Raw genomic sequence first — 18,256 nt, 5'->3', positions numbered from 1 at the left:
ATTATAGGTCACATTGTCATAAGTAACCTAACATATGTGTTCTAAAATTTAAGTGTGACGTTCATACAATAACATATTATTTAGAGATCTTCGTTCTCAAACAAGGTTTCACATCCCCTTCAACTATGTTTTCGCGCTACGATTTTCAAAACATGAAAAAATGAGTATAAAAACATTGGAATTGGGATATAAAAACTGAAAGTAATATCTATGAACTTTGTTTAAAAGTTAAATATTTTTTTTTTCCAATAAGCTTCAAATTCACTTGAAACTATTCCTAATCTACATTCTTCATATTTTGCACGAAAATTTGCCTCCATTGCTTTTATAAACCAAACATAAACATACATACGAACAAACTTTCTTAGGTTACTACTAAAAGAAACTAATATATTTACATTGAGTAATAATAATTTGAACTTGTGTCACTTGTGGTCAAAGACACAAATAAGTTCATATTAATTCATATGTCCAAATGTAACATAAAAGTTTAGCATAATTATGACACTCAATTTATTTTGGTCGGTTTCTAATTGGGACTGCTGAAAGTTTGAACAAATTTATTTTAATATTTTAATTAAAATTAATGCTTTTATTACACCATATAAAGATTAAAAAAAGAAAAAAGAGAAAACTCACATCTTGTATGTGTAATTCTCCAACAAATTAACAGTAATAAATGTGATTTAATAAGTACAATGAAGAATGAAACCTCCATAATAAAGTTATAATATAAATTTGATGAACACAAACCAATTTCAAATTTCCAGCCAAGAAAGTTGTGATAATTTTTCTTGCACTAATGGAGTTGGAGAACAATCTTAGAGAAGAAAACCTCAGCACCGAAATCTGCAAGAAAGATGAATTATTATCATCATTTGAAATTGTTGCATCAGCAAAAGGTAATAATTATCTGCAAGAATTTCATCACTTGGATCATCAATTCCATCCCATTGCTAATTCATCCTCAAATAATCATGTAATGGAAGAAGAAAATCTGTGCAGTAATTTTGATTCTTTGAATAATAACCAATACTCACATGGTATTGATCAAGAAATGTATGAGTTTAATTATAAAGGAAATGCTGCAGCAGATCAAGTGATGGACAATTTCCAAAACTGTGGAGATTATTATTACTATTGCAACAATTTTCATCAAAGGAATCATCAAATTGAAATAATGGGATTGGAAAGAAACTCCATTAACATTCCATTGAATTTCCCAGAAATAAAACCTGTAAATTTCATGGTACCCGATGAAGTTTCCAGCATAGCTTCAGCAAGAAATGGGCATATTCAGAAAGGTATTATCAATAAGAATGTTAATTTTTCATCTTTGTTAAGAACATCTAAAGGTCGAAAGAAGCCAAACGTGATCAAAGGCCAATGGACAGTTGAAGAAGATAGGTAAGAATTTTATTACTCAAACAAAAGTAAAATAAAAGAAAATTTTCTCAACTTTATCAGTAAACTATTTTCATATATTAATGTGTGGTTTGGGTTTTTGATGTTTATGTAAAATAAAAACAGGCTTTTGGTTCAATTGGTTGAACAATATGGAGTGAGAAAATGGTCTCATATTGCACGCATGTTGCCAGGGAGAATAGGAAAACAGTGTAGAGAAAGATGGCATAACCATCTCAGGCCCGACATTAAGGTATTTCAACTCAAATTTTATCTTTGGAGATCTGAAATTTTCAAAATGTGATATATTTTGGTTTCTGATGTACATTGAAGTGAAGTTTTATTTGAGAATCTGAATTTAGATTATTAACAAGGTTTTAAGTTTGATAACATGTTTGGTGTTTATTATTGGTTCAACTTATGAAGTACAAAATTGTTTCTATTTGGTAACGTAGTAAAGTAGGTTGCCAGCTTCTTTTCTTCTTTGAAAGTGATATGATAAGTATTTTATTAGTTGAGCTATGCTGTTTTAGGGAATGACAACAATCAAAATAATGGATTTTGCTCTTCTTTTTTTGTACATATATCTTAATTAGTTGAACTACTTATATTTTGGTTCTCTTTAGTTTTAAGTGAACCTTCTTAATACTATCATACACCGTTTGATAGTCATTTCGTTTGTTTTTTTCGTGTTGTTAAAACTAAACTTGTAAGTGAATAACCTGTGGTTTTCTGGCTTTACTACCTACTTTTAAACTTGCATTTTTTAACATTACAACAAATCTTCCTGATTTGGTATTTGTAGTCTTATTTAGAGTTCAATCTTATATTACAGCAACGTGAAAAACTTCCTACGTGACAACCAACATAAAAACAATGTTAACATATAAAAATGAAGTAGTCCAAATCACAACCATATTTTAATACCTTTTATCATCGTAAAGGTATATCTCAATTAGTTGATCTATACCTTAGAACTTAACCAATTGAATAGTAGATATGCTTGGTTAGGAAATAGAATGCGACATTTCTAGTATGTGAAATTAACCAAAAATGATTGAAAACAAATACAGAAAGATACATGGAGTGAAGAAGAGGACAGGGTATTGATTGAAGCACATTCAGAAATAGGGAACAAATGGGCAGAAATTGCAAAGAGATTACCTGGAAGAACTGAAAACTCGATCAAAAACCACTGGAATGCAACGAAGAGAAGGCAATACTCGAAGCGAAAATGCCGATCCAAATATCCGAGATGCTCTCTTCTACAGGATTACATTAAGAGCCTGAATCTGGACTCCAATAACGCCGTTCGCCACCAGAAGAAAAGCTCTGCCGCCATCTCCTCCGCCGTCAACAATAATACCAAATCAAAATCGGCCGATCATCATCATCATCACCATCATCATCAAGTACAAACCACTGATTTTTGCCCTAACGATTGGACGGTTCCGGATTTCGATTTCAAGGAAGAACCAGAGTTTTACCTCGACGATAGTTTCTTTCCGGAAGGATGTAGCATTAACTCGCTCATGGAGGATATTGTTGGCGCTTCTGTTGACGAAGCTAATAATTATGATCGGAAAAGATATAACAACAATAACGATGAATCGGTTGAGCTTCGTTGTGTTGAAATGGATAAATTGCAGTATTATGGTCCGGTGAGTACGGCAACGGCGGCGGCGGGAGGGATGGAGTTTGAAGTGAAGAAAGAACTTGACTTAGTAGAAATGATGAGTCAAGTCAATGAAGTGAATAGCATGATGAAATAATGAATCAATTTGTGGGAACAAAATCTAAATAGCAAAAGACTTTCTTTTTTTCTCTTTATATATACTTTTGGAATTTATCATTTCCAAAAATATCTGTTTTCATGTCATTAGCTTGTAAGAAATATGTTCAAAAATGGAACTTTATTCCATTGTCTAGCTCCCAAAGTTTGTATTTGTATTCAAGTTTGCCTTAGTCCAAGATCGATTATTCTTTTTAATTGGCTAAGAGATTCATATTACGAACCTTTTAAGCATTAACACATCAAGCTATCTGATTTATATGCACTTTAATATAACCCAAACATTGTTATCCTATTTCAAATGACTATCGCATTATTTCAAGTCTCAATTTTTGTCCAACCTTCTAATGGTCTAATACTCAAAAAAATCAAGAATAATGTTACGACTATTGAAAGTATGTATACCTTTTAACGCAAATGACAAAGTTAAAATATATCTTTCGTAATTTACTCTGAGATGAGATAAATAAGTGATACACCGACCATCACCTAGATAATTATTAAAATATACATCTCATTGATTAGCAAACATGTTTATTAATAACAAATCTCCAACAGATTGGCAAATGGGCTTTGGAATGATTAAAAAAATGGTAAGTGATACACAAAAATAGGTGTTCAAAGGGAGCCGGTGGGCAGAGAACCCATCAAGATGATATTCTCACTGTCTTTATGTTCATTTGTTGTATGAACTGATTTTACAAATAGGCCTGATAGAGATCTCAAAGGCGAAATGGAAGTTGATTTTCCCAGAAATGAGTACACAGCTCCATTTTCCTCACCATCCGTCCCTAATCCATGGCTTACCTTCCTTGAGAGCCTTCCGGTTTCATCTGCCCTAAGGCGCGATCCACAATGGCATTTGGTGAGCTTTGCAAAGCAAGGTTTGTGGAATAGAGATTCACATGATGGGCATCTCTCCATCTCAGTTTCCTGAGGGTTTCAAACCAAAAGGGTAAGGATCCATGCTTTGAAGGTCAAATAAAATCGATCACAGACCTACCACTCTTTGGTTATATTCAAAAGGTTAAATCACAAATTTGGTTATTATGGTTTGGTGAAAGAGTTTAGTTTTTATGATTTATAGTTAGAATTTAACCTATGATTTAATAAAAGATTCATAAATAAGAACTATTTACGAGGTTTTATAAAATCGTAAGAGGAATGAACTCTACTTTAAAATCATAGGAGGTTCAAATTTACAGGCACTAAATTTGCCATTTAATCTCTATAAAAATGGAAATGTGAATTACAAGATAACGGAAAGTACAAACAACCGCCAATTGGAGAGAATCGAAAACCTCTCCTCCCTGCTAATCTGTTGCTCAAAATGATGAAGAAAACTAACCCTCACCAGATAGCCGCACTCCCCTGTCCATAAACAAAAAAAAACACGTCCAACTAGTTGCTTTGTCGGGTGGTCTTTTCCCATACCACTCCTCCAACATAAGTAGGACGTCTAATCTAACATAAAGTTTGGGAGAATTTAAAAATAATTTATATTTATATTTGAAAAATATTTTGATTATAAGCACTTGAAAAAATGTGTTGATTGACAAATCATATTGGTATTTAGTTCAAAAGAGCAGACCTGGGTGGCACATGTAATACATCCCAGTGGTCACATGTTCAATTTCTCATGCTGGCTAATTGTAAGAAATGTTTGAACATTTGATGGCCTAAGGCATAACGTGGTGCTAAAACAAGACACGGCAGTACAGATTCATTACTAACGGATGCAGATTCTGCGTGGGGGGGGGGGGGGGGGGGGGGGGGGTGCTTACCTGAAAAGGAAAAATGAGAGACAATGGGGCACTACATGCTTGTCGAGCACCACACGAAACACCGGCATCACAACACACGAGGCATTTCTCCTCTATGTGCTCCAAGATTTTCCTTGAGACGGTCTCCAGGATTGTAGGTAATACTGCAAGAATAATTTATGCGTACGGTGGAAAATAAAAGATGTTACCAGAGTCCCAGACGGATTGCAAGAATTAACATGAACTTGAACGTGACACAATAATAATAAACCAAAACTAGCATAACTAAGTCAAAAGCTAACCTGCAAACGCCCCTTTTGAAAGATCAACGAGATCTCTAAGAGCAAAAAAGTCATTGCTTTCGACAAGATATCTACGAAATCCAAGTCCTCTGTTAATTGACCTACGAAATGGGCAGCGAACGTATGAAATCATATCTCCTATTTTTTTCCTCACACCCATAACATGAAGCAAAGCTGGGACCTTTGAGAAGAGAGAAGGATTAACCGCACTGACACAAAGCATGGGCTGCCAAAGGAAGTTCAATAAGATGAATAAACACTTACTATCGTTCAGTAGAAATTTTACCTACTAGCTAACCATAAAATGACGACAAATCATATCCGAATGCCATTGACTATCAACTGAACAGTGCAGCATGTATTCATTTCAGGAGAAAGAAGCAATGAAGAACTCATCGCAAATTATTTCTCTCTAGACATTGTTATCATTATTATTTCTCTCTAGATCATAAATGTCTATCTTTTGTTCTTATTTGTCCGTTTTTTTATCAGAATTCTATATCTAATACGCCCAAACAAAAAGTTAAGATATTTAGTCAATCAACTGACAGTTCACCTTCACCCCAAGAGATGGCCCTCAAATTATGCAAGGACAAACAATTTTAATAACGCTCTCCCCTCCACTTAGCTAGAGAAAACAAAAGTGAATGGCACACAAGACCTCGCCCGGCAGAACACAACTATCTGTTCCGCAGAGCAAGGCTGTACACAGTTTTTCACTGATACTCCCTTTTTTTTGTCCTTTGACACCCTGTCTGATGCATCCTTTTAAGACGACTCTTATTATATCAATAACTCAAATTCCCTAAAAAAATTATCTCAACTAAAGAGAATCACAAAGACAATACAGTTAGAAATGAATAAATGGAAACTTTTCTACATAAAATACCTGATCATGTATCGAATCCAAGTACGACTTAGCTAACTGAGAAACTGGGTAGCGAGTGAAGTCCCAATGATGTAAAACTCTTGCCGGTATGACTGCCATCTCATTCGTATGGCATGAAGAACAAAACATCTGAGAGGTGTAATCACAAAGTCGTGGTTTGCCCCATCCAAAACTCTGTACAAAGCCTTTCATCAAAGTTTTCTGATCATCAAATTGTCTGTAACATCCGGCACATGTATAATGCTGCAGCTCCAGTATTTGTTTTGTAGATTTGTATGGTCGAATTTCAACAATTAGTGATATGGAGTTCCCCAAAGAGGACAATTTTTGTGAGTCAGATGCACTTGAATTGGCATGTGTATGAGGTACTACAGTATCTGATGTAGGAGAACTGGAGTTCGATTCTTGAGAGGACAAAAACCAAACTAAGGGACTTGGATTTGTTGATGAAAATCTTGATTCAAGAATAGAACATAAGCATTCTTGAATCAAAACGCTTCTTTCAGCAACAATATCCGGAGATGCACTGCCAAATAACTTTCTTGATCTATTATCAACCGAGGACCAGGGAGAGGGTAAACTCCAGCCACGATCAGCAAATGATGATTTCAATTGACAATATAGAGAATAGAAATCTCGGTAGCGGCGTTCAACCTCCCACTGTTTCTTGCCACTCCATACTCTAATTTTGTATACTGTGTACTCCTTCACTCCAACTAGTCTTTCACTGAATGATACATCCCCTCTCTTCTGTCTAGCCCCTATAACTTCAACCCCATCAATTTTCAAGTTTTCAGGGTTATTTGGATCAGAATAGTTAATGCCTGAAATAGATGCAGTTGATCCTCCATCTCTTAATGGTAAAGATGGTAGAGATTGAGATAACTTATATCTATTAGTAAATCTAGCCCCCGGAGAATCAGAAGATTCAAGCAGTATTTCCTCCATTTCATGAACCACTTCATCATAGAAATCATTTAGCTCAAGTTTTGCTAACTGCAAGTAAAGAAAAAAATGCAAGAAAGTCAGTGCCACAAGATGGCTATTCATTTTGAAGACAACAATTATCGTACAATGACATCAACCATGCACTTACAAGGGAGGAGTGCTGCAGGAGTTGCAACACACAATTGCAAAAGAAATATAGAAAGGGCAGGTGCAGTAAGTGAAAATATTAGATTGATGGCTCCTCTTACGTTTAACAGTTTAGTCCATTACAGTGCTTTCATCCTCTCACGCACTAATACACTAGCGTCTTAAAATGTTTGTTCAATATTTCCAAAGATTCATTGGACATAATCTTGTAGCTGAAGGAGCATTAGTGGGACAGAGATAATTGGGCAATCAGTAGCTAGGTGATGATTTAAGAATTTTTGGATGCAATTTTTAAGGCAATAAAGAAGTGAAGACCAATGATAAACCCAGCATCATAAACAAAGAAGCTTATACTGACCTCAACTGGCAAAAGATGACCTTTTGATTCAGGTATGCAAGAGGAATGCGGCATGTCCTCACAACAGTCACTACCATGAGTAGAAAGTCGATTGGTTAAAATATCACCAAGAGGGTCCACTTTTGCTACCACATTTCCTAGTCCTTGGTTATCTAAGCCTTGGTTTACAATTCCACTGTTATCCTCGGTCTGTGGAATTTGAGGTTCCTCTACGGAGTTACCATCCACTGCACACATCTGCGGCCTCAATGTGAATTTCTCTGCTCCCATACCAATTTCAGTAATATTACTAACAAGACATTCACTATTATATGCAGTTTCATCAGCATCTCCTGCTTGATTATTAACAACAAATATATCCTTCATGTCTCGATCTAACTCAACACCATATGAGGAATCAGCTTCAGTTAAAAATGTACTGTTTGCAATGTCCTCCAACTCCTCAAAAGACTGGACTTTGCAGATGGGAATGTCCCGTACTTGAACCATTTCCTTTGGTCTTTCAATAGTTGGAACAATGGCACAATCCCCAAGACTACTGTTAACTTTCTTTGGAAAATTTGTGCTTGCTCGATCTTTTTGGCAGTCTAAGAGCATCTGTGTCCCATATGTTCTCATCATTCCGTTACCAATGGGATTACCATTCACAACGAGAGCAAAGGAATTCAAATTGTGCTGTTTCCTTTCCTGGAGTGAGTCCTCGGTTGAGGATTTCAGAGAGAATCCCTGAGTTTCACACTCAAAATCGTTCCAATCATCAGAACCAAAAGCAACAGATGAATTGATAAGCAATGGATTTTCATTCGCCAAGTTAGGTTCTGAGATAACGCGTGCATTATTGTGCATGAAATTATATATTGAATCCTCACTCCCTGAATACTCATTCTGGGATCTATCATCTTCCATTTCCAACTCACCATCAGACTCGTTCTCAACCGTGCAAGGTAGAAGAGGTTCTTCAAACCTTTGCCCAGATTTCATGTCATTCTCAACCGTACTTCCTTCTGAACAGCCCGCATGAACTGCTTCGTTGGTTACTTCTTCAAGAACAGCATCCACCTCCGTTCCCAATTCACAGACTTCTTTCATTATAATAAAGCCTTCTTTTTCATCTTTGCTGCCCTCGCCCTTCTCCAATCGATTAGTCATATCGACGCTACATAATAAATCCGATGTGCTCTCCACCTTCCAACACAAAACTTCGCCATTAGCTTCAAGTGAATCAATAAGCTCATCCGTTCCATACAAATCCAACCCATTAGACCTATATTTCGTACTCGGCTCTTCACTAGTAGCTTCATCGCGCAGTTCTATATTTCTATAGTCTACTATATTCGTATCCAGCGAATTCCTCTCACTCCCTCCCAAACTGAAGTTCTCCAGGCCACCATCATCACTGAACCCAAAGTTCCTCCCATACCCAAATTCGGAATCGGTGCAGTCGTTAAAAACTGTAATTGTGCTACGCATACTTGGCGTTCCCATTGCCGAATTGGCGCTGCAATACCTCTCGAACTCGGATTCTCCGCAGGACGAATACCTCGAAGAAGCCGAAGAAGCAATAGAGCTACCATCGACATTCTGAATACCCCAAGGTGACGAAGAATCCAACGGATCGGAAGTGGCAACTTCCGATAAACCCTTACAATCACCGTCTCCGTTGATCATCGAAAACCATTAAAAATGAAGAAAAACAAAACTACAATAGCAAAATGCAAAGAACAAAATCTAAAAACAAAAATTCCCCCAAAATCAACAAAGAAAACCTCCCATCAACTATCTCGTACTCATTAAAAACCAGATTGCCAACACAATTTCAAGCCGAATCAAAGATTTGGAAAATAATAGCCAATCATGGAATCAAGAGATTCACAAAAAAGAAATCAATTCAACATCAACACGACCATAAATGAACTAGAGAGATCAAAGATAATCCACAGGATTCAAAAGAGATACGAGAAGAAGAACTGGGAGGAAGAATTTCTTTCAAGGTCGGATACGTTGTTCGCAAATGCAGTTTTTCTGCCTTTTCTTTTTTCTTTTTTTGTTTTTTTTTTTTCCTTTATTTCGTTGCATAGAAAAATAGTATGGCCACGTCATCAAACTCCATAAAAAGTAAAACCCGAAACTCAACAATAGAAAACAGCCTATCCATAAGATTCCACGCTTTGAAATCGATCTTTGTCCCCGCGGTTTTGCGGCAAGAAAATCGAAACAATCTGGGTTTCTTTTCCCGCCTTATAGTGAAAGGATAACATTTTTATGCGATTTGCTTGATTTGTTTTTTTTTTTTTTTTCTTTTTGAAAAATTCAATTTTGATATTTGTGATTTATTGATATATTTGGTTACATTTGAAAATATTTTCAAAAGATTTCTCATTTAAAATAATATTCATAAAAATAGGTCTATCTTTTTTTAATGAAAATTAAGATAATAATAATAATAATAATAATAATTTAAGCAATTGAAGATCTATCGTTAAAATTTAAAGAAGGTTTAGTGATTAAATTTTATTTTATTAAATACCTATGAACTGAATTTAGACTGTTAAAATTCTAGTCATTAAAACAAATACTAAAGTGATATTTCAAACTTTAAAATTTAGTTTATTAAACTTTTATTTCGTAAATTAGTTGTTTTCTTGTTTGCGTGAAGTGTTTGATACATCAATTAAGTAGATAGAAAAACCAATTTTACTTTTATAATCTAAAGATTTTCTTTTTGTCTAAGGTAAAAAATCAAAACATTGCACTAACTACCTTGAATCGATAGAAACAATGTCTTCTTTAAAAGCACTACTTCAAGGAATATGCTGTCATCTAAGGTTATTGATATTTAATTCAACAAGAAACAACATTCACTTATTTTTTAATGAGAAAAAGTTTACATGATTTGAGCTCATAAAACAGAAAACAAAAACATAATAATAAAGGAGGCAAAGAAAACTAAAAATTTTGTTCTCATACTTTAACACATTTTTCATCGCTATTGAAGTATATAGAAGAAAGAAGTTAAAATCAATGCATTGAACCCTAAAAAGAGAGCCTGCTAAGTCTCAAACTTTTCGATTTCGTGTTAAAATCCTAAATTTTATACACATTATTGAATCATGCCATGAACAATGTATAACGATTTCACGATATATTTCTCAAATTTGTTACTTGATCTATTGATTTTTATATTTAATTTTTTCAATAAGACCCTAAACTTTCAATCGCATCGTAGGTCCATACATTCTAAAAAAATATGAATAGACTAAAGACTTTCTTAAACCGCTTACAAGTTAGAAGTTGACATAATAGATTAGACATTTTAAAGAGAAAATATTTATTTGACACAAAATTTGAAATCTAAAAAATGTAATTAAACCAAATAATTTACGATGGGACATGTCAACTTCCGCTCAAGAATATGTATGCAATAAAACGAAATAAAATCCTCCAATACAATACTGAACGAGGTAAGAACAAAGATAAATTTATCAAGAAATTCAACATGCTTGAAGAAAAACATCCAATTTAACACGTGTGTGAAGCAATCAAGTGATAATATCAGTTTCTGGTATCCATATCCTGAGAAGCTTATCATAAAATGAACAAGTTGCAACAGCATACCTTTTCCTTTTATCTTCTTGAGACGAATCTTCTCTTTGCCAATCTGCTCCATAAGCAAGAGAGCTGTGCTTGGCATAAGTTTCAACTACTTCTGCACCATCCTCTTTTACTCTAACAATAGCAAATCCATTGTGCATACAAGCAGCCAGAACAACGTCAAAAACTGAAGGGTGGGGCTTGATTTTCCAAACGCCACCACCCAAGCAAATTGATGTTTCATTTATGGGCTTTGAGATTGCTCGTATGTCCCACACTCTCAGGTTTTCATCATAGCTTCCAGTGAGTAACTTGTAAGGGTCATTGGGAATTTTGGCAATGCAACAAACACCCATTTTGTGGACTTTGGTGTTATGAAAAACTTTGGAAGGAGTGTCTCGCAAATCCCAACAGCTAAATTTGCAGTCATCTGAGCCAGTGTACACTAAATGAGGTTGGTGTGTGTCAAAAGCGGTTGCCCAAAGCTCAAACTCGTGAGCTTTCCATTGGTTTTGAACTTCTAAATGGGATTCTCCTGCAGAGAGTATTGAGATAGAACCATCTGAATGCCCCACAGAGATGGATGAGGCCGAAGTATTCCAATCCAGGCAAAGACACATCGAGGACGAAATTTTGCTGCCACATTTCTCTTTTAAATATTCTCCTGCATCAAGAAGAGACCGTCGAGAATGTAAACCGTAGGAAAAGAGGCAGAAGCTTGGAAGCTATATACTTTTATCTAAAGGTGAAAGTCTGGCAGTCATGGAAATTGAAAGGTAACTTGAGTTAAAAGAAATACCTTATACCAATAGAAATAGTTATCCTTATTTATATACCCTTAATCAATTCCATTTCTAACCAATGAAGGACTTTGTTTGCACCCATCACTTCTTCGGAGTTCATACTTCATGCTTGATGAAAATTCATTAGCTCACACTATCGTTAATCACTTTAAAGAACTCAGTGATATAATTATATTAGCACACAACCAACGAGCTTTTGATTACATACATTTTAGCATAATTTTCATGGGACAATTTAGAATGGATGGAAAAACTTGTCTGTAGTTGTTGGAGGAAAGGCGGACCAATTCTCCGGTCATCAGTGTCTTTGTTTAATTCAATCTCAAATAGCATCTATAATCTAGTACATTAAACATCTCCATTCCCACACATATTTCCAAAAAGTATGACAAAAAGGTTTCCAATTTCAATACCTTCTACACCATTTGAAGAGCACTCAAGAGCATGAATTCTGAGACAGCCATCAGCATCTGCTTGAGCAAGCAGAGGACTTGCGGTCTGACCCACAGGACTCCACTTTATATCAAAGATCCCTGCCGTTTCCACACGATGAAGCAGCTCCAAAGAGCCAATATCTGCATTGACATTGAAGATTGATAGGCTTCCAGAACGACTGGGCTGCTCACCCTCTTGTAGTGTATAAGTGGAGGCAGCAAGAACATTACTAAATGAACTGTGAGGGCAAAACTCCACTCCATCAGCATTGCCGTCCAGAGTGCAGTGAGCAACATCCATTTCTGAATCGCAACACAAAAGTTTCGTTAGAAGCAAAAAAACACTCATTGTCAGAGTGGCCTTTTGTCGAACACCTCATGTGACATAAAATAATGATCATAGTAAAAAACAAAAAAGAAAACAACAACAACAAGCACGCAGGCACTGAACTTCAAGAAACGCATTTCAACCTTTCATTTGGCAAAAAAACATTTTACAATTGTAAGAATAGCAAGTCAATTTTTTAAAAAAATAGATAACCAATTTTCAAATGTCCTCCAGCCATACGAATTAGAGGAAGTAACACACATTTAAAGGCCACTTCAATACATCTGAATTTCAAGTAAGCCACGGCAGCTGATCGAACTTTCCATACAATACAAACTAGGACAGAACGTCTCAATCCACAATCTCATTGATTCCAACTTCCAAATAGGAGGTCCCGCCTCAACCGCACAACAAAATAACCAATTCAGATTGAAACTACCCACAAAACGGTACCTATAATTTACTTTAATTGAAAATGGCCCAGTCCGCACGATGTGAACAGAGTAAAAAGCGGCAGTACCCAGTGACAGCAATCACGACGCAGAGACCATCAGTGGATGTTGACGAAAAGCGATTATCCCGCGTCGGCTAGTGGAAACGAGCGGCGTCAATCGATGAAATCTGAGAGAGAGAGATGGTGCTCGACCTGCCCACGATAGCCGGCGGTCAGCAGCTGACGGCGCGACTGATTGCGGATTGGAGCTAAGAAGGGAAAGGATGTGTTTATGTGGCGCCATAGGCTAAAATAACTTTAAAATTGAAGTGACCTACGCTGATTGGCAAGAAGCAATGTAATTTTGGTGGTGACACACCAGCGGATTTAGCATAGGTCCAAGGGCTCGTCCTCCTCGACTTTATTTTCTTTATATAATATATATAAATAAAACTACTTAATTATTAATATTTATTATTAGCTTAGTAGTTATTTAGACTTTAAGCCCCTCTTGTAATCCATATTTTTTGTTTGATTTTTAATATTTCTTAGTCCTTTCCAACCCAGGTTCGAATGTGATTACTTATAATACATACTAAATACCATTGTTCATGTACAAAACCACGAGTAACTAATTTATGACCCTTAATTTAAAATATTATTTTTAGACAACCATCAAATGGAATTGTAAAAAATAGTAAAATTTAACCAAATGTTTACAAGTTATAACAAAATTTTAGATTATATCAATAACAAATATTAGATAGACACTAATTGTTATGGATAGACAGTAATCAAAATCTATCAATTTCTATTGTTTTGTTATAGCTTGTAAATATTTTTAAAAACGGGAAAAAACACATTTTAATAATTTAATGTTATTTAGAAAACAATATATTTTTAAGAGAAGACAAACCGTACGTTCCATATAAAAAGAAAAATCGTCGTAAAAGTCAAAATTGTTGGGACACATATAACTTTACTATCTCTCTTAATGGGACAACAAATTAAAATCATGCATTGTTAGAACTTTCCAATATCACTGGGTTTGTTTAAACAATTGTCTTTTTTTTTTATTCATTCTAATTGTATGGGGAGTGTGTTGATCACTGGTACGTAGTGATAAAGATTGGGAAGCATGCATTCGTTCTTCTTAATATATATCCTTTAAAAACAAATACCAACATCTATAACTTGGAAGTTGTATAAACATTACGAGCATGTGACATGTAAGAACGAAATCAAACTAAATTACAAAAGTTGAAAGAAAAAAGAAAACGCTAGACATCAACCACTATGAAGTGATGTGATCTATCCAAAATAATATTGATGATCAAATTAAGTTACATGAATAATGATAAAAGAAGGATAGTTTAAACTAATAGCATTGTTCGAATTCATTCTAAGGTTTTAAAAGCTATGGATGCCGACAATTGTCTCTATGAACTTGTTGAATAATATTATCACGAAATTTATTGAAGATAGTATTGAGTCATTAGATTTCAAACATTGTCCAATATTAATTTACCGTCATTGGATCTTTTATATCTCTCTAAAAGATTTGGAGCCATTGAATTATACACATCTATTAAGAACAAATTAGAACCATTATTAGATTTGCTTGATGGTCAATAATCTTTTGGCTATAAATAAGTGAGGACCCATGCTTGCCAAACCATCTTAAAAATCTCTAGCAAGTTGACTAAAATATAAAATAGAGAGATTTTATTCTTATAAGAGATATTTGTGTAACGACCATAGAGAGATTTTATTCTTATAAGAGATATTTGTATAACGACCCAACTCTTTATACTGAGGTCATTAAAACAAGCTCTTAATTCGGGCCCTATCTACTTGTAAAGAAAATAGTCAAATAATACAAAAAATACTGAAATCGAAACTGTAAAGTAAAAGCAGAAGCAAAAAGTTTTCCTATGGCACGTCATAGTCACTTCTTATCATTCACCACCTTTCCTCAATAAGAGACCTACTACCAGCTAACTTTGCTAACTTTCCAGGCTAGGTGTCTATTAACTTTCCAGCTGGAACACGTCTTGGCTAAAGGGGATCGGCTTGGTTGAAAGAGGAGATCGGCTTAGACTAGGCATTTTGGTGCATTCCATAATATGCATGGGAATTGGTGACTTTGGTAATTACTTTGTCATTACGTACGTTGTCTCCCTACTTTCCATCATTGACATTGTGTGTGCTACGGGTATGTACATACTCACACCAATGCCTGTAGAATTGTGACGAGATCCTTGTTGAACTTAGTGCAGTATAAAAATATTAGATAAATATAAAATTTCCTCTCAATACTAGTTGAGTTGGTAATGATAAGGGTGACATATATGTATCCCGTATAAATTGTATGGTCTCCTTTTATCTTTTTTATGTTAGATCCTCAACATCCTCATTCAGAATGAATTGTGTCTCTTTGAGTTTGTCATTATCAATTCGAATTAACTCAAATTTGAATACATACTTATTTAGATACCATACTTGATAGATATAAAGAGGTGTAACCTAGTGGAGATGTGCGGCTGCACTCACTCATCCATGTATCTTTTTTTTTTTTATTTAAAAAAAGTAACATTTCAATAATATTTGGCAAAGTAACACATCCTTCAAAGATGGTATGTTAGAATCCCACCACACGTTTAAAGAAATTTGGTTATAGATTCCAGTGGTGATCTGTGCAATGTATGTTTTCTTTTATTGGATAGGTTTAGGGTTATTTTGGTCCAAGTTTGTATCGGCATCCTCAATGCCGTAAAAGTTACATGCCCAGAGTTTAGAGATTTTTGAGCTGCAGCTTTCAATAATTTTGTCCAGATATAGCACTATGATAATATTTGGAGTTGTGACGGGTTCAAGTTGAAAAATACGGTATGGTTTTAAATCCGGATGGTAGATGGGTCATGTTTCTTCGTGTTTAGGGTTCTTGGAGCGGAAAATGATAGAGCTGAAATTCAGGTGTTCCTTTTTCTCGCAGACCTGAAACAGCAGATAACTTGAAAATTATATCTGCTGTTTTTTATATTTTTTTTTTTGCGTGTGTTTTATGTGCTTACATATGTTTATAAAATCGATGTTCGTTTTTCTATTCCTCATGATACATACATTATTGAATATTTAGGTAAAATAGGTAAATTATTGAATACTTAGGTTAAATAGGAATAGTACAATGAATTGCATGATAATCATATTTATTAAATAGAAAACACAGAAAATGATCATACAATAATAGATAAAAAAATATATAGGAAATTAATAATCTCAATAACCCTAATTAACTTTTAACAACAGCTTTGGAAGAACTGGAAAGATAATTGGCGAAAGGTAATTAGTTTAGTTTAGAGATTTATCCATTGGATAAAGGGTTTCTAAGAATGTGTTTGGGGAATGACCCTAATGAACATAAGCTACTCTATGTTGTACAACTGTGTCATTGTGTTCTAATGGAGAATTGAGTTGTGTTTGATAGCTATAGTTTAGAAAGTAGGGTTGTGTGTGCTAAGTTGTTTATTTTGAGTTAGATGGGGAGGCAAGATGAAGTTTCAAAAAAAAAGATAAATTGTGGAGGATGAAAGTCCTCGAACAAATGTACAATACTATTGAAGTACTATGTGAATTTGAGTAGTAAAATTGAGAAGTTTTGGTGGATTTCAAACAACCAATTAAGTATACATTTTGAATGGAAAAGTTCGTGTGACAAATTAGACCACTTAAATTTTTTGTCCATTCCATCAAATCGTCTAGGTACAAAGGTGTGAAATCACACATTTTTCAGCCTTCTAAATTTAGGGTTGGTGTTGACTGGGTGCGAGACTTGAGGGGATAAACAATATCCTTTTCCAAGAATTTTGCTCTCTGGTCTTGGTTTCTAACAATGAATGCTCCCAAAGAAGCCAACTACCTGACTAGGATTCGACATCACAAACCTCACGATCCTTTCCATTATTGTCCGTATCGTTCGATAGTTTTGGCTCTTCATTGAGTCGATAGTCCCGTCCATTTCAAAAACAGTTCGATAGTTTTGAACTGGTGCGCTGTGATTAAAGGACCCTCTGACGCGTTTAGGTTTTCAAATTTCATCCATCCCTTGTTCCTCTCCTGCAGGTTTTTTCCTGGGAAGAACCCTTTCTTATCACTTCACGTTTACTAACTGAGTTTGTATTTATTGGGGGTGTAAAATTTTTTTTTGGACAATTCAAAATTTGGATTGAATTGAGATAAAATACTTAAAGTTTATCAACAACACCTTCCTAATAACTAAAATTTCACATATATTCCATATATATATAATTTTAGAGGAAGTAAAATAACATAACAAATAGAATAGAATATTTATATATATTATTTTGTTTTTCTTGTAATATCAAATCCTGTTTACATATTCCATATTGATTTGGGTTATATTTGAAATTTTGGATATGCTCATAGGTATAATGTAAATAATGTATTTTTATATCTAGCTTATTATATTATAGTTTTAGAAAATAAAATATTTATACACGTTATATGTAACTAATATCGTGTATTTGTGTTAGTGTTTTTTTAAGATAATTCAATATTATGTTAAAATTTTGATATTTTTACGTGTATTTGCTCACACGTTCATAATTAGTAGTAATAATTTATAAAACCTACAAAAGAAATAGACACATACTTAAAATTAAAAAATGCCATAAAGATGCAAAGTAGTTTTCAAAGCTACAGAGAGTGCATGTAGAGATTTTAAAAAAAGGATTAATGGTGGAACTTTCGAAAGTATAAAGGCTAGTTTTGGATTTTAAACCTTTTTAAAAGTTGGATTAAAATCTCTGAGTGTTTAAAACAGAATGAGGGTTTTTTCTTAAAAAAAAAAAAAAAAGCAAACTATTTATCCTTCTAGAAAACAACCAATACACTTAATTATTGGTTCAATTAAGGAAGTTTATATAGAACGGACTGTGTGTAGAAGTAAATCTCAGCTCTCATTTACAAGATTAAAGATCATGTCAATGACAGATGAGTTAAACTCATTTTTATTATAGAAATTTTTAGGGTTTGAAGTTTTAA

The 18,256-nt window shown here is 34.4% G+C and overlaps 3 protein-coding genes across 5 annotated transcripts; 1 reads left to right on the top strand and 2 right to left on the bottom strand.

Moving 5' to 3' along the window:
* Nucleotides 1-802: 802 nt before the first annotated feature.
* Nucleotides 803-3,385, top strand: LOC103494322 (transcription factor MYB98-like). The gene is made up of 3 exons (XM_051081802.1): nt 803-1,407; nt 1,531-1,657; nt 2,478-3,385. Exons 1-3 carry the CDS (start codon nt 803-805, stop codon nt 3,174-3,176), a joined length of 1,431 nt encoding a protein of 476 aa, XP_050937759.1. The 3' UTR covers nt 3,177-3,385.
* A 305-nt stretch (nt 3,386-3,690) lies between these two features.
* Nucleotides 3,691-9,869, bottom strand: LOC103493909 (uncharacterized). Its single transcript, XM_008454867.3, has 5 exons — nt 7,604-9,869; nt 6,151-7,146; nt 5,262-5,487; nt 4,981-5,123; nt 3,691-4,129 (listed from the first exon to the last, which is right to left on the bottom strand). Exons 1-5 carry the CDS (start codon nt 9,269-9,271, stop codon nt 3,815-3,817), a joined length of 3,348 nt encoding a protein of 1,115 aa, XP_008453089.3. The 5' UTR covers nt 9,272-9,869; the 3' UTR covers nt 3,691-3,814.
* Nucleotides 9,870-11,001: 1,132 nt separating this feature from the next.
* On the bottom strand, nt 11,002-13,501 carry LOC103493910 (uncharacterized). Of its 3 annotated transcripts, none has more exons than XM_008454868.3 (3): nt 13,213-13,501; nt 12,411-12,734; nt 11,002-11,858 (listed from the first exon to the last, which is right to left on the bottom strand). In XM_008454868.3, exons 2-3 carry the CDS (start codon nt 12,730-12,732, stop codon nt 11,143-11,145), a joined length of 1,038 nt encoding a protein of 345 aa, XP_008453090.1. In that variant the 5' UTR covers nt 12,733-12,734; nt 13,213-13,501; the 3' UTR covers nt 11,002-11,142. The 3 variants fall into 3 exon arrangements, with proteins under 3 accessions (XP_008453090.1, XP_008453092.1, XP_008453091.1); XM_008454870.3 differs by having other exon boundaries at nt 13,021-13,493; XM_008454869.3 differs by having other exon boundaries at nt 13,280-13,492.
* Between the last annotated feature and the right edge of the window lie 4,755 nt (nt 13,502-18,256).

Source organism: Cucumis melo, chromosome 2, assembly GCF_025177605.1.
Source record: "Cucumis melo cultivar AY chromosome 2, USDA_Cmelo_AY_1.0, whole genome shotgun sequence".
NCBI classification, from domain to species: Eukaryota; Viridiplantae; Streptophyta; class Magnoliopsida; order Cucurbitales; family Cucurbitaceae; genus Cucumis; species Cucumis melo.
Note: the sequence above shows the minus strand (reverse complement) of the source record. Positions and strands in the feature narration are given on the sequence as shown.